Here is an 18,451-nt window from a genome sequence, read left to right as displayed (position 1 = left end):
GAGTGTCATTTTTTGGTTGTTTTTTTGTCTCGTGAATGAGCAATAATCTTTTGAAGTAGCTACACGTGTGTATGCCATCGTAATCACTCAACAAAATCAAACTTTGTATTGGAGTATATTATAAATATACTTCATGAACATTAAAATTTATTTTACAAATTTTTTTTAATTGTGAGTGGTATGTAAGAGGCTAAAGTTGGTCGACGAACTTTAAACGTTCAGGGATCCATTGAGTAGACCGGGGGCCCTGGATTTTTTTTTTTTTTTTATATATCTTCTTTCACTTACACATGCAACACAGTAATTTTTTAAATAATTTTTCAACTCAATTCGAGGTACTACGTTTAATTGAAAAATAAAATTTTTTTAAAATCACAAATTCACTTTCCAAAAAAAAAAAAAAAAAATTCTCAAGATATAATTAAATAAACATTTTTAAAATGATTTATTTTTAATGTGTTAATTATTATAATTAAATTTTAATTGTGAGAATAAAATTGAGTTTATTTTAAAAACCACTTTGAATGAATTTTAAATTTAAAAAATTTTATGAATTTATTTAAAAACAATACGAAAAAAATTCTCAAGTAAGACTCAATTTTCTCTCAAGATATTGAGAAATGTTTTTTTTTTTTTTGATAGAGTGGCAGCACTGATTCATGTACATGAAGAAAGGAGAAAATAAAGTCAACTTTTAAACAAATTCAACGATCCATAACGAAAGCTATCGATAGCTTACTGTCGAGATTTAAAAATTCGTGTTTAAATTCATAACTTTGTGTCATCATCATCATCATAGGAATAACAACCAAAGTCATATCATGTGACACGTGTGATTTCAGATAATATTCATATTGATAAATCTCATTTGACCTATTTTTTTTATTTTTCATCAATCATTATTATTTCATATACATTTGGATAAACGAGACAGAAAAAAAAATAAAAAAACTCGAATATACGGTTTATTTTTTTTTAGCAATAAATAATTCTCGAATTGCCATGAAATTTTTTTTCAAAATAGCTGAAATATGTCTCTATTTACCTAAAAAATTTCAAAAATTTCCACCTATGCGTTTTCCTAGGAAAAATTAAAGAAAACTTGAAAAATAATTTTTTTTTTACAAATTAATTAACTAATTAATTTTAATTATTTATAAATTATTTAGTTGATTAAAAATTTATCAATATTAATTATTGTTATGTCCAGAATATAGTCTTGTTCATAAATTTAGTTACACGTTGATAATTTATCATGAAATAAAAATATTCATGAATTTAAAGAAAAGAAAAAAGTAAAAAAAAAAAATCAGTTTTTGATATATATACAAAAAAAAATAAAGAGTAAATCACATATTCCGTATATTCAGTCAATTAAAAATAAATTATATGACTGGTCGAGGGATTCTTTTTATACATGACGCATACCTTCATCAGTAGAACGTGAGAACAAGGAACCAAAGAGAGTCTCGATGATGATCACGCATCTATACATAGAACAACCATGAAATGGGGTGGCTGGGTGGGTGGGAGAAATGAAAAAAGGGGGGTCAATTTCTGTATGGTAGTAAAATGAAAAGTTTTATATACCAATGTATAAAACATTCACAAGAAAAGTGTCTTCGTTTTGCACTTGCACGAATTACCATTAACGTAGAGATTCATCTTTACAATTATATAGGTTTGTTTTTTTTATATGTAATTAATTAACAAATGACTCAAATTCTTTACTAAAATTAATGTCGAAATGAAATAAAGTTCTACATGGAGGTAAAAGAAAGAGGTAAAAGTGGGTGTATAATTGAAGAGTTATATGGGCGTATGTCATAGTTGACTTGAAGAGATTGAATCTTAATCTTTGTTCACTTGATTTGAGTAAAGTTTTGAGAGTGCATATAAGTGAAACGTCTGCAAAGTTGAGACAACAAGGCTTCCGTGAGACGGACTCTTCGGTCTGATACCTCAGGAAGTTTGCAAAATGTCTATAGATATATGTGTAAGAGACCAAAGAAAGGCAAATTTATATGTACAATTAAATATACAGAAGCAAAAGCAGAAAAAATATAATAAAAGTTTCATTTTTTATTTTTTTTTTTACTCCAATAATGTTTTTGTACCGCTTTAATTTCTTTTTTGTCGTAAAAAAAGGAAATAAATCATAACATTTAGGCCATTCCATAGAAAAAAATTCCAAAATACAAAAAAAAAAAAACTAAAAATGACGAATTTGAATTTTTAAACGGCCGAAAATCACTCGATTTTCGGCTCTAATAATTTTCTCTCTCTCCATGGACAATAAATCCTTGGGTGGTCATCTCATTGACTCTATTATACATATATTTTCTTAACTATCATCTTGACTCTCTATTATCTCTTTATTTATTTGCAAACGACATAATAAAAATGTCGTAAATTTGATTTGTTGAATGGAAAATTGGATACAACAACCAAAGAGAAAAAATTAAAAATAAAAAAACAGCTATCATTTTGATTTGTTAATATTGTTTTTATATGGATAAATAAAAATGGGCCATTGACGTTGGTACTTTTGTACATTTCAAAAGATCCGGAGGGATGAAATAAAACTATTCTCATTCATTTTTTTTTTTTTCATCCCTTTTATATTCCATTATATTTTTCCCCACTTGAACTTCATATATACCTTACTGCGCACAAATTTTTTTACCTCTCCTTTCATGCTTTATATTGTATAAGCATTACAACCCTCTTTTTCTTTTTTATTTTGTATTTTTTCTTCTTCACACTGATGCACTACTTGTACATTTGTATTTATAATATTTTTTTTTTTTTCATGTATTTCATGTCTGGCATTTTTATTATTATAAGAAGCATCATCAGCCACTGAATCATATTTTTTTCATGAAAAAAATTCTATACAAAATAATACAAAAAAGTAATTCAATACTATTCATAATAATAATGTTACTTGTTTTTTTTTTCTCCATATGAAAAGTGTACTTTTATTTATATTCAATTAACACGTTTGTTGTAACTTGTTGACTTTTCATGACCTTAAGTGTTGAATTTTTTGAAGACAGTATAATTATTTTAATTTAAAAATATACGTAGTATTATGGTGTAAATAATTTCTTCTATATAACATAGTTTTTCTTTTTGATTTATCATATTTGAGGACGTCAGCCTGGCTGAAATAAATCCTGAGTTAGAACCTGTCGAAGACTGATCGGATAAAAGCGGCTTAAATCAAAGTAAATCAACTTGTTTTGACGTTTTTTTTTTCTCATTGTATATTTAATTGTTATTTTATTTACATTCACTCTGTTTTTATCGGATTTATGTTATATTTATTCGGCTTTAACATTATTCATTTTGACTTGATGGACTTTCTTCTAACGCTATTGCCAAAATCATCAAAATTCAGATGAAAAGAATGATCAATCAATGAAGAATAGTATTGAATTAACCATGGTATATACTGTACAAATTGAAAAAAAAATAAATAAAAGGTATTGGTCGGGTTATTTTTATTGTCCCCCAACAAAAACATTGAGTTCTCGGTAAAACGCCCGCTTGGCATTGAAATATTAATCGTACATTCAACCTGTAACCACGCAAGCCACATCAAACACCAAGTAACCAACACCAATCGCTCTCCAAGCAACAATAAACCAACAAGTCTGTGTCTCATAACGTCTCACAGATAACCGGAAGTGATTGTCTCGTAAACATTTACTTGAGCACATCAAAAAATTTTCTCATTTAATTAAAAAAAAAAATATTTTCTTTTATATTTACTGACTTATCATTCATGTACTTGCTTTCTCTTATTATTTTTTATTAAACCTGTATTATTTTTTATTATAATTATCATATGGACCACACAGAATAAAAAATGATTATTAAACTATGATTGTCAAAAAATATTTATCCAAAAAATAAATATTAATTTAATTGAAAAAAGATTATAAACAAGAGAGAAATGATGCTTAAAAATTTAAGACTTTTAAATTATTACAAAATTTAAATAATTATTATGAAATGACACTGTTGTGTAATAATAATACCAGATATATAAATTTAGTAAACAAAATGTGTTATTTATAATTAAAATGTCAGCTGTAATAGTGAGAGAAAATTAAATTGCTTGTATGATATGTACAAATATGCACACACATGTACCTTTTCATTAAAATGGTATTTTAATTACTAGTTATTTCCGTAAAGTGTCAATCTGTACCAATGTATTTATACACTTATCAAAAAACGCAGGGGAAATTACAAAAATATATTCAGTAAATAATTGTGCACATGTTGCATGAGTTAATTATATATTTGTTAATATTTATATGCCTTTTTTACGCTAGATGAGTGACGACAATTTTAATTATCAAAATACTGTGTGTCTGTGTGTGTGCATATATATTTTTTTATTTTTTTTTTGTTATTAGTGTGGCCACCCTGTTGTTTCCTAGAATCAAAATTCATGGAGGTCGTAATCAGTGATTAAAGAACGGCTTTTTTAATTTTGATGATGAGTCATCATTATCACTGATGATGATGATGATTTTTATTAAAAATTAAATTGTAAATGTATATTGCAATTGTATAGTTTTGTTTATTTATTTTTATTTATATTTCTTGATGACATTTTAGTTGGTAGATTGTTGAGTAGCGTAGACAGGCATGTGGCAATGTTTTGGCCAGAATCGATCGGTCTCTCCTTACACTGCAACGTAGTATCATACACATTTATATATTTAAACTTATCTATGTTATATCTATAGCTAACATCCCCTTCTTGCTGATATTACCCTCACTCTTTTGGTTATTTCCTTCTCATCTACTTTCCATCAAAACCCTCACAGCCCCAACTTGCATAATCAACCCACGCCCTAGTTAACTCACAACCACCCTCAGACAACCAGGTATTTTTATCTTTTTTTTTTTTTTTAAATATATATAGTTTCTTGATTTTATTTTTCAAATTCAAATGTGTCACGCGATATATTTGTTAAATTTTTTTACCGAGTCATTCATTGGGTTCTAAGAATTATATATATTTTTTATTTTTTGTTATTTCAATTCATGTTTACGTGATATCAAAATGAACACGATATAATAATATATAGCCAATGTTTTTGATTTCTTGGTAATCTCTACTGTGTGTTATATAAAAATAAGAATTATTTATATTTTTTTTTCATAATGTATGATGAAAAAACTACTAAGGGAAAAAATATTATTACAGTGTTTATAACCGGAAAATTACTTGATATTTTTTTCATATAAAAATATATCAAATTTTTGGATTTATCAAAAAAAAAATATAAAGACATTTTGATTTATTTTTTATTATATTATACAGACATGGTTTTTTTTTTTTTTAATATTATTAAACAGCGTCTGATGTTGAATAATAACAATGAAAAAAAAAAACAGCATTGTCATTCGTCTTGTGCGTTCAATTTTAACCCTTCAAAAAATATAAAAGAAGTCGAACATTAAAAAAACGAATGGGAACAACAACACTACCACAAGTGATATAAAAAAAAAATTAAAAAAAAAAAGATTGGCTTTTTATTTTGATTGTCAAATAAGATGGTTGTTTCATGATCCAGCATATTCGGTGGTTAATTTTTTTTTTAACCGCATGAATGCAGCAACTGTCAGCGCATTTAATTCTCACCACGTGCATTTACTACGTCGTCATAACGTACACATTTAAAAAATACGACGTAATCACAATATTCTTATCTTTATCTTGATGATTCTGATTGGTTGTTTGGTGGTAATCTCAATGTGGATTGGATGGGTGGTAGTTGCGGCGTTGACCGAGCAATATGAGGAGTAGTAAAATTAAAAATATAAACGTAAAAAAGTAGGATGATAGTAGTGGTGGTGGTGTTGATAGTAGTAGTATGAAATAAAAAGCACATTGAGGCAGGGGATTTATAGAGGGATAACTACAGTCTGAAGAGAGAATACGAGGGGTTGTTTGAGAGAGAAATACCAAGGGGAAAAACGAGAATATCGACCATCTCCGACCATTCAGTTTAGCCCCGTCGTGTTTCAAAGTAAAACGTATCTACAACTTGCGCAGCAGCACCACCACCACCACCATCAGTAGCAAGCACACAAAATTGCAATTTTCAAATACACATAGCTTGAATACATAGCTTGAAAACCAGACGGAAACAGACTGATACTTGAATTCATATATACAATTGCCAGAATAAAAAAAGAGACCCAACCAAATCATCTCTCGTACATTGAACCTTAAAGTAAATTTAAATTATTTAAAACTATTTTTTTTTATAAATTAAAATTCATTATTGATTTATGTACGACATATAAATATTATTAATTAATTTTTTTTTAATCAAATAAAATATTAATAACAAGCAAGCATAAACAAAAAACAAAATAAACTATAAATACGTCAATGTGTTGTTGATGAAATTAATAAACATTTTTACAACTATTGTTAGTAAATTATTATTATTTTTTTCTAAGATATTGAATTTTATTACACATGTTTAAGTTTGTTATCGTAAATGCATATTTACATTTATATGAATAATTGCAATGCGTATGTATTAACATTGATTGAATAATCAGAATAATAATATTTGCGGATGTGGTTACACATTGTTGCCTTGTTGGTATTCGATAAATTAAATACAATAAATATATTTTAATTATTATGTATGTATCACACACAAAACGACGTGAATTTTTTGACCCAACACGAGAAAATTTCAGCTTGTCTGGTTCATTTTTAGAACAGTTTTAAATGGAAAATTAAATCTCAAAGATGTTGATGATGCTGATGATGATGATGATGTTGGAGGGGTAAAAAGAAATGATGATTTTAGGCCAAGTGGTATTTCCTGTTAAAAATCAATTTATATATAGTTTAGTAAATTCCATTTTCAATTTTAAACATTGGTGTGGTCTTTGACGCGTCATTTTCCTGGTTCTTCTGGTGCTGCGGCGTCATACGGCTTTTATCGAGCGTCCCATTTCTCGCTAACAAAAATTTTGTAGGCCTTTATATATATGCTAACGTTTGTCTAGGTGTGTGTATATGAATATAATGCCAAAAGTATATATGTAACACATATTGAATGTATATAAAAGATGCTAAATCTCCTGGGCACGCGTGCAATGATACTGACGCCCATAATACCATACTATTATCATTTGACGTCAAAAAAAAAATAACAATAATAATTGTAGAAAAAAATACAACAACCGTTGTAACACACGCTTGTGCATTTGCTTCCTGCATATGTATGATTTTTTTTCTTTATTTATTCACCTTCAAACAGAAAATAGAATGTTTCAATGAATGAAGTCTGCTGCTTCGCTATATGACTCCCACTTGCTTTTTTTTTTTTTTTTATCATCTTGACTTCGTCAGGTAACATTTCAACGGGTTGTACACTTGTACGTGACTGAATGTTAATTTTTACACTTCAACTTGATGAATAAAGCCGCTGTCTTGTAACGCTTCCATCACATGTGAAGCCTGAAAATTTGTTCTATTTATGGATTTATCAGTAGCTTCAATTTTTCATCATTAAAATTTTAGAAAATTTAGAATTTATTTAATTTTTAATCATGTTATATTATAATTTAATTTGTAATATTTTTTATTTCATTATTTTGTCATTAAAGTTTAACAAAAATTTATAGAAAAATTTATTTTTTTTTTCTTATTTTCCAAGGGTAGAAATTTAAACGAAATTTTTTTATCTTAATGAGTCAATAAAACTTTCACACTGGGTTTTTTCGAAATAGCTTAATAAAAATTTTTCAAAACCGTACTGTCAATAAAAAAACGTTATAAACTTTTACAACCTTTTTTTTTAATAAAGAGAAAAAAAATAAAAATAAATAAATTGAGATTGTATATTATTGTTGTTGTTGTTGTTGTTTTATTTTTTTTTTTTTTAAATGTTTACAAGTTATTTAAGTATGTATATCTTTGATTTTTTAATTTATATAATGTCCCTGGTATATTATTTTCGTAGGCGGAAAAATAATTGTCTCGTATTGATAGGTGCAAGGGTCAATTTGATCAATCTGCTATGAGACGCGAGCTTTGAAAAATAATAATATTAATTTAAAATTTTTAATACGTGTGTGATTGTAGTGACGATAATTCGTGGGAATATTTAAAATACGTAGTTAACTAGTGAATATTTAAAAATTAATTTCATTTATGTGTGTAATAATTATTGATTCATAAAATACATTTTTAGTTCGTGACCAATTTAATTTGTATGGCAAAAAATTATATCTCATAAAAAAACTAAACACACTCAATACAGATGAAATAAAAAATAATATAGTTATAAATTTGTTAAGTGATGAATAAGAAAATAATAAAATAAAGATAATTTAAGATCTCGTATAAGTTCCGCCACTTCAAATAAAATGTTTTCATGTTCTTTCGCCAAATGCTTGATACAATATAGCCAAAGCTTTTAATAGCCTTTGGCACACGCACCGGATATTCCTGATTTACGCGAAAACATATTTAACTTTAGCAATCAAACCCCTACATTGTGTCTACAAAGTATGTACATCCAAAAGAAAAAAAACAGAAACAAATAAATAAAAAAAAGTGAAACCATAAATTCTTGGGTGATTTTTTTGTTCCATCTGTTTGTCATGTTGTGTCTTTCATTGGCCATATCATAAACCCTTTTAAATAAACTCTTAAAATTTTATCATTAAATTATTTTTCAACTCGTTGTTGTAATTTTAATATATTATTGTAAATTTAAAGTCAACACCTTGATCTAGATATTGATTTTTAAATGCGCGCAAAAGACAAACGTAGCAAATTTTAAATAGGTTTTTTTAGTTTAAATACCCACGAGTTCAACGTTTATCAGGCATTTAATTTGTGACTCGTGCCTTATGTAAAAAAAAATTAAAAACATCAATGTGTATATGAAAAATTTACTTGTATTATTTTTGCTGCTGTCAAGCTCCCTCTGACCCTTTTATGATTATATTTGTTTTTTTTTTTTATTTTAAAATTATTTTTTACATTTAATTAAGGAATTATATATTACTTGTTATTGAAAATAATTTAAATTTAATCGAATGATAGTACTTGACCTACCGGTTACTCATGAATAATATTATTTATTATTTTTTTTTTTTATTTGTCATTTATCTTTTCGTCTTATGTACTGTCTGCATATATATACATTTGGATGAAAAAATATTTAATTTAAAGGGCAAAATACTGAGCCAAAATTTTTGTCATTATTATTTTTTTATTATCCATTAGGTATAAAAATAAATGAATAAAATAAAATTAATTGTAAATTATAAATAATAAGTGACTTAATATTTAGCAAAATTGAATTTGTAAATTTTTAAGATTCTTGTTTATCAATTAATTGATTTTTATTTAAACGATAAATAAATTCTTGAAGGAAATATTTTACAAGATATTATCAAATAAATTATCTTAAAATAAATAAAAATATTTTTTAATATCAATTTTTAATATTGCGTGCCTTTAAAGTTGCCAGTTTCATATCAAAATAAAAAATTATTTTAAATTTTTAGCATTGTTTCTTGCACGTGTTAATATTATTGTTTAAAAAAAATTTAAATATACTCTATATACGTATTTAAAAAACGTTTTGAAATTTGATATATACATTATTATTAAAACCAAAAAAATAATATTAATAATTCTCTTGGAAATTTTTAAAATATTTTCCAAGCAAAAAATATATAACTAAATGTCAATTTCGATTACATCTATATATGATTAATCAACCTGTCAAATGCCATACATTTTCAAGCATTAAATAAATAATAAAATACAATATTTTTGTTGACAAAAAACAAAACCCTAGACATTAATTTCATCGCCAGTTTAAATTTCATAATAGAAATTGAAAAAAAAAACTCAACGAATTTTCTCATTACAATTTCTATTATTTCTTAGAAATAAATGAAAAAAAAAAAAAAAAAACAATTTCAATTGTATTAAAATTAAAAAAAGTAAAAAAAAAAAAAATCTAGATCGATTGTATGGCAATACTTTGAGTATAGTATTTTTTATTTTTGTTGTTGTTAAATATATATTTTTATTTTATGTAACAGGCAATCAAGTGAAATAGCAGCAGTAGCTGTTTGTTGATTGTGACAGTATTTGTAGTAGTAGTAGTAGTAGTTGTATATTATAGATACATTGATGATGTTGATGTTGATAGTGGTGATGATGATGATGATGGTGGTGGTGGTAGTTAATACTTCTTCCACGGTCTTCAATCATGCCAAGTTGCGTGCTGTTGTCAGTTACTCGCCGTTGGTGGCTCGTTAATGTTACTCGTAATAATATGCCATATATATTTAATTTATATTATCTTAATAAATTCATAAATTTAAATAATATTTTTATTATTTTATATGATTGATTATTATAATTGACATTTTGCAACGTACTTGAACTTTTAACTCTCCCAAAAAATCATTTAAAAACATTGTTGATTATATAATTCAACAACTTTAATGTGAATTATTTGTTTGTATTATGTCTATGAATATAGTGCTGAAAAAAAAGGGTCGTTGAACCAGGAAATAAAGGGTGAATAGTGAATTATATTGTTTTTTTTTTGACACGCGATTAATACTAAGTCAACAAATGATGTCTGTAATTTTAGGTTTAAAAAAAAAAATGCTTTATCGTTTATTTTATCAGCCACGGTTTATACATTGCCTTGACAATGATAATATGTATTATTGAGGTTTTTTTTTTTACCTTAATTTGTATATGAAATGTTTGATTATTCATTTATTCATTTGGAATTGCAAAAACACAGTGATGCTGAAAAAAAATAATGGCGGGAAAAAAATAGCGCAACTTGCATTATTCAAAAAATTAGTTTACATATTTTTTTTAATGTGATTGTGATTGGTCTTTTTATTTATTATTTTTCTTGGCATGTGATAATACTGTTGAGCTTTTTTTTCATACAAAAAAAAAGCTTATTATTTTGGCACAGTAGCATAACAGTGACCACAAGTGACAAACGTACATAAACTTTTACTACAAGATTGAAATCACTTGTGATTCACAAAAATATATAAAAAAAAATTTATAAAAAGTTTTATGTATTATCTGTCAACTTGTGGTTATAAAGTTAAATTTAATAAAATATTTCTTTTTTATTTTTATATATCTAGTATGTATAAATAAAAACTGGATTATCATTTCAACAATTTTAATTTATTATTTAATTAATACTAGCATATGTGAGTTTGAAAAAAAAAAAAAACATAGTAAACACAGCCTTGGATATGTATATACTGGCGCTATCATCAGTTGCAAAAAATAAATAATAAAAAAAAATAACAGCACACAACATTGAGACGACCGTAAAATTTCCGTGTGCGCGTTACGTCGAAACAAATTCTCAGTTTGTTCGTCACAAGATCGTTAAAATACTAAACCACTGAGGTTGATCGTAAATTATTTTATATGTGCATGGGTTTTACATGTTGTGGTTTATTTTTTATTATTTATTTTTAACTGTACTACTTAAAAAAAAACTTACTAAAATGTAATTGCAGCAGTGGTAGCGTGCGAGGTCAGTTATCTTCGAAATTTTTCATCCAGGCAAGGCTAAAAAAAACTTCTAAATAACGCAAAATATGTCGATACGATATAAAAAATACTGATGATAAAAAAAATATATATTTTAATACTTAAAAAATAGTGAAAATCCAACGATTTAATATAACTGAGTTATCGTGGATTTTTTTTTTATTTATAAGTAGATGTTGTAAATACCCATTGGAATGCTTTAATACCATATGATTAAATAAATGTGAAAGTTGCTAGTACATAAAGATGAAAATAAAAATTGATATATTATCTTGTGTTTGTTGCAGGTATCAAGAGAGAAATATGATAGAAGTTATTTGTGGCAGAATCATCGTATAGCGAAAAAAAACAAAATTATTAAAAGGACACTGACTTGGTCAATGACATATTAAAATACTTAGCTAAAAGGTCAAAATAATATAAATTTAAACTGAATTTTATAACGTCAATTTTAAATACTAAAAATAATAATATTATTTTATAAATAAACTTTGTATTATGATGACTATTTTGAGGAAAAAAAATGATCCAAATTTACCACCAGATTGTGTTGAAATAAAAAAATACTAAAATGAATCATTAAAATTAGTTGGAAAAAAACCAAAACGTCATGATTCGTTGTCGACGATTAATTATTATGATGTGTCCAACATCAAATGATCAAATTTTTATAAAATTTTTCCTATAAGTTAAATTTAAAAAGGATAAACAAAAAAAGAAGATAATAAAATATAAAAAAATGATGTCAATGAGTAACATGGATTCTTTTCAAGTCAGTATAACCTGTCCAAACTGTCTAAACAGCAAAGAAATGTTGTCATCATCACCAGCATCATCATCTTCATCAAATTGCACAGTAACAAGTTGTTTACTTTGCGAACGTCTTCATGGTGAATCAACGATACCGCGGCCTTTTAATAACAACAAAAAAACCAACAACAAAAATAACAATAGTTGTTGTGATAATAATCAAAGATCCAGAATTAATGAAAATATATTTTTCGATGATAATAGCAATCATCAAAGTATAACAAGAACAATGAGACAATGTATTTCAAATAATTTACATAATAAAAAATCACGTGGATCAGTTAGATGTGCATCTAGTGTTGTGCGATGGTTAACGATAATTAATAATTTAAAAATCAATAAATTATTATTATCTTTTTTTTATTTTATATTATTGACTAATATAATAACGAAAACTGAAGCTGTTGATAGATCATTTAGATCACTAATACCACCAACACCATTACCAATTAATTTAACAAATTCAGAAGACATTCAACCGAACACAAAACCAAAAGGTAATTTAATTTTTAATTTTATTTAATAATAATTATCATTTATTTCATTTGAATTATCTTGACAATAAATTTATTATGCATCTAATTTTCTTTGACTCGTTTAAAGATGATAAAAATATATAGAAAATTCGAAATAATGAAAATTCTACCTGCTGCGTAATCAGTGCTTACTTCTCTACAAAATTATGATCAAATTTATAATTTTTTTTTCTTTTCTTTTACACATATAATTTAATCATTAACTCGGAAATTAATTTCACATGTTTTATTTTATTCTTGGTTATTTTTATCATCAAAATATAAATTAATTAAAAATTTAAAAATAAAAATAGATTATTTGAGATATAAATAAATAATAAGAACAAAATTAAATTTAAAATAATAATAGAAATATCAAGTCATTATAAAATAGAATGATTAATTTATTTTTAAACAAATAAATATTTTTTAAATGAATTTCGTTGGAGAATATATTTGTGCTAACTTTGGCACAATATTTTTGTTTTTAAAAAAATAAAATATACATTTAAATATTGTATTTTTGCTTGTTTATCTGTCGCGCAAGACATATTCCATTGTTACTGATCTTATCCAACAACACCGTCTGTCGAAATAGGATTATTTTCGACGAATGTATATACAAATATATTTTTTTTCTTTAGCATTTTCTATGCCGGATGAAAATTTACACGATCAAGGTATTCATATGAATTTTCAATGTGTTTGTTTAACCAAGTATAATACGATACGAGGAATAAAAAATTATAAAAATATTTATAACATTAAACAACAATAATCCTTAGCTGGAATAAAAATAAAAAAAACAAGTTTAAATTCTTGAAAGTTGGTATTATTACACGTAGGAGTATATTAAATTTAAAAAATAGTTTCACTAATAAATGTCAATTAAAGAAATAATAATAATAAAAAAAAACAACTAATGGTAAAATTAAACAAAACAAATAATAAATTTTATCAGTTTATATACTGTGTTTTATTAAATTTCTAACTGTTTATTTATTTTTTTTAAATACGTTTTGATAAAATATATTTAGAGTCCAATTAATTTCATCGTCGGACAATAATATATATAAATTTATACAGCAATATCTATTGTTTAAAATAAATAAAATAAATAAATTGGATAAAACACTGACCTATACTAAAAAAAATGAATGGAATAAACTAATTTTTTAAATATGAAAATTGTTAAATAAAATTGATGAGAGTTATGTTTTGCAGTTGTATAGAAGTCGGCATTTTACAAAAATTATTTGATCCATTTAAATATGTAAAAAAAAATTAACCCTCGTATTCATATGTCAATTTTCAGAAGAAGTTAATTTGAAATATTTAGATATTAAGTCCCCGTTGTTATTATCAATTTAATAAATATTTTTTAAAGTCCAGACTAGAGAGAAAAAATAATAGAAGAGAAGAGAATATGGGTCTGGGTCAAATTGTTATATTGAGATAAGGACAAAAGTGAATGCGCGTGAATTTGGCTACTATCAACAATACATGATTATTATTATTATTTTTTTTTTTATTATTATTATGAATGAAAATGATTCTGTTGCGTATAGTAGTCTAGGTCTGACATTATTCTATTGGTACAGTAAATAAAACGAACAAAATGATTTCATCCGGTCGACATTTTTATTTGAAAAAAAAAATTAAAAAAAAATTATACCTGTTTAAATTTTGCTCATTTTATATATGCTCTTGAATTTTTTGAAATAATAAATTTTTTTTCTTGAAATATAAATCAAAATTTTAGTATTATTATAAGAAAAGTCATAAAATTTTAAATACTTGTGCGGTTATTTTGAATATTTTTGAATTTAAAAATTAAATTGAAAAAATATAAATAAATCAAATTTTGACCACCAAGTTTATTAATGTTTAGAATTGAAAAAAAAATATACAATAATTTTTAATGATTTTGGAATGAAGTAATTAATATTTCTATGAAATTTAAACGTGTCTTAAAATTGTTTATTTTTTTGTTCAAGTGAATTCGTGACGAAATCTATTTTATTTAATGTTTGCTTTTCGCACATATTTTTTTTTTTATATATATCTCATCTCCCACATAAATTTAATTCTCTTTTCATGTTCGTGTCTAAGTATCTAACCAAAAGTTCTTGTTATTTACCAATAGTTATATTCAAAAAACAATCAAAAAAAAAAATCAAATTAAAACTCTTAAAATTCATACACAACTACCTCAATTTAATTTTTTTTTAACCATATTTTTTTATGATAATTTTATTTGTTCTATTTTAAGCTGTAATATATTAATTTATGCGTGTTAAAATTATGCAAATTTAATTGAGATTAATAGACATGTAAATAGAACAAAAAAAAATGAAAAAATTATCATGCCAACAAAATTATCGTTTCAGTATTCTCTTTTGTTATAATTTAAAAAATTATTTTCATGTAAAATAGATTTTTTTTCGATTCAATTGTTTGCCAAGTACTATGACAACAATGAGAAAAATAAAAAAAATAAAAAATATCGATAGAAATTCGTATGGCTAACAAGACAATCCAATAGAAATAAAATAAACTTGAAAATAAATTTATTTATTTATTTATTTATGATAAATTGCTGTTCGTAAATATACATAGTCAAAAAAAATCAAGTATTTTATTTGTGTAGTTGTATTAAAATTAGTCGCATATAAAGTCAAAGCAATTTGCAATGGTGGTGTCACAACATCTTTGCTTGAATAACCACTCGTTATTTGTATACAAATTCAATTTATTTTTTTTTTTTTTTTGTACAAATTATCATCTTGCATGAGTTTAATACGTAGGAATTTTTTAAACGGCTGTTGTGATACACTGATAATTGCTGTATATTCTTTTGTTACATGTCGTTTCTTTCTTTTACCCCGAGATAAAATTATCCGAGTAATTTTAAGTGTTGGACAATTATTTTTGGTCTAGAGAGTTTCAAATAGTCACACTCAAAGAGAGTCAAGTGATTTAGGTGATTTTTTTTAGAGGATATTACTTTTGGTCATGGAATTATATCACATTTATGACAATCGATCAATTAATAATTTAGCCAAGAACAATCCTCGGTGCTTTGACTATCAATTGATGATCACGATCAATATTCATATTTGAATAAACATTATTTTACTATTTACAAATCGAAATTTATTTTTATTTAATTTACTTATTTTTACTCAATTCTAGGCACATTTTTTTATATTTATTTTTCATTTTCGTTTGTCTGACTATTCGCACTTTTTATCCAATTTATTTTATTTATTTTATTTATTTCTTGAATCTCTTTATTCGAAATCTAAATCGGTTTTGTCGTCGTGCATACTCCGACATAGTAAAGAAGAATAAAAAATCAAAAAAAAAAAATTTATCAAGTTAACAAAAAAAAAAAAAACCAACAAATAAATAGTCATTGGTATTTTTGAAGAGAAAAATGTGGCTTTGTGTGTGCATGTATCTTCAACCACGAACAAAATCACATAAAAAAAAAAAAACGTGATAAAAATTTTCAAATATTGGAAATCTTATTTTATAATAATGTATTTTTTTTTTTTCAATCAATTTTATTTGCATTTCCAATTCAACCGCGTTATATATATAAAAAATAAAAAAATTTATTGAAAATTTTGAAATTAAGGAAAAAAAAAATAATATGTAAAAATAAATATCAGTGAATCATGATTGCCAAAGTAAATTTTAAATTATTTTGTCTGATATTTGTTCTTTTATACACGCGATAAGAATAAATATGAATATTTTTTTTATTTTTTTTTTTATAATTTCACATGTAAAGTACATTGATTATTATTATGTACTTAGTTGTTTTGTCGGTGGTTGGTTTTTTTTTTTTTTGTATTATTATTATTATGACTACTACTACTTTTTTTGTTGGATATTAAAATACAAGTAATAAAAGAATCGTCTAGACGTATAACTTCCGGTAACCGGGAGCCCTTTGGTATCTGAGTACAAAAAAAAGGCAAACACACATACAAACATTTGGATCATCATCAGGAATACACACAGGGAACCGGAATTTTCATCACCCAGAAAAAGGCTCTTCATTTTTTCAACCCCCTTTTGCATTTTTTGGGCGCACAACAATATGCTGCCAACGAAGTATTATATATATATTGTTGATCTTTTTTTTGCATGATGATCCACAGTCTCGTCTTGCGTAAAGCCCTAATCCAACGGTGGTGGTTATTAATACATAATTTTGTAAATGAAATTTTGTTAATATACGAATGATCTTGATGGCCAAATTCATGTTTTCATTATTTATCTATCGACAATATGGATTTTGGATTAACTCGTGCGATTTGACAAGTGCAGATGATAAATTTATAAATAAAAAGTAAATATATTTTGAGTAAATAATAAATTATGAATTATCAATCAATTTGATGATGATAATTATCATTATTATAATTTATTTTCATTGAAATATAAAATTTATCAATATAAAATTTGCAGTATTTTTATTTGCCTTGTTGTCAGTCAATGTTGAGTTGACATTTAGACTCAAATTTTTACTTTTAAAAATTAAATAATCTACTTTGGATGAACGGTAACCCTTGACATTGATGATATTTAAAAAAAAAAAAAAAAACAATCAAACAAAAAACTAGATAAAACAAGGATCATTTGAGATGGTAAAATTTCATCTCAAGATTATCTGTAAATAGGTAAATTCAACAAGCGAAAGACAAAAAAAAAATAATAATTTTTTCCATCAGCCTTGCATTAAATGAATCAATCTTTGATAATTGATTTATTTTTTTTTGATGCACAAAAGCTTAGATGGAAAGATACACCCAGGGGGTGAAAATTCATTTAGTTATTCATAAAAAACTTAAGATCTCGTTTATAAACAAGTTTAAGTTAATAAAATTTTACATTTAAAAAATTAATAAAATTAATCAAGTCAATTAGAAATTCATGTTAATTACCTATAATTTATTAGTTTGTATGTATATTTATTTAATATTTTTATTAATTTTTTCATTTATTTTCATTAATCCTTTTTTTTTTTTTAAATTTTTTTAACTTGAATGTTTTTTTACTTTGATGTCGCCAAGGCAAGTTGAAGACGAGTTTACCAATGGCCTCGGGGCTTGGAAGAATGTTGCTGATATATACACATACAAACGGGTCACATCCGAACGATTGCCACAAACGGCTACGGCCTTTGGGTGAACGGGCTCCAGCAACCTTGAACAACAAAGTGTCAGGAATGCGCCATCGAGTGGTCGACTTAAATTCACATACCATTTTATATATTCACTTTATTCAGATCACTATAACTTTAAATAAATATCATCAATTACCTCAAAGCAAACTTCAAAATGTATTTAGAAAAAAAAAAATAAACAAATAGGTTTTCAATTAATTGCAAAAAAAACAAATCCAACTTGACTCTCTTTTTTTTCTTTTTGCAATTATACAATTATTTTTGAATCTGATTTTATTAACTAGCCTATTGTTTTTTTTT

The 18,451-nt window shown here is 25.1% G+C and overlaps 1 protein-coding gene across 2 annotated transcripts in view; it reads left to right on the top strand.

Annotated features, from left to right (window-relative positions):
• LOC122858262 (insulin-like receptor) overlaps positions 1–18,451 on the top strand; it is a 33,729-nt gene that overhangs the window by 6,025 nt on the left and 9,253 nt on the right. The window contains exons 1-2 of one of the 2 annotated variants that reach the window (XM_044161040.1): positions 10,316–10,606; positions 11,914–12,933. In XM_044161040.1, coding sequence (XP_044016975.1) covers positions 12,366–12,933 — 568 coding nt within the window. In that variant the 5' untranslated portion in view covers positions 10,316–10,606; positions 11,914–12,365. Of the gene's footprint in view, positions 1–10,315; positions 10,607–11,913; positions 12,934–18,451 lie in introns of those variants that run through there. The other variant, XM_044161039.1, reaches the window with a different exon arrangement.

Source organism: Aphidius gifuensis, linkage group LG5 (genome assembly GCF_014905175.1).
Source record: "Aphidius gifuensis isolate YNYX2018 linkage group LG5, ASM1490517v1, whole genome shotgun sequence".
Lineage (NCBI taxonomy): Eukaryota > Metazoa > Arthropoda > Insecta > Hymenoptera > Braconidae > Aphidius > Aphidius gifuensis.
The sequence above is the reverse complement of the archived record's forward strand: the minus strand, read 5'-3'. Positions and strand labels throughout refer to the sequence as shown.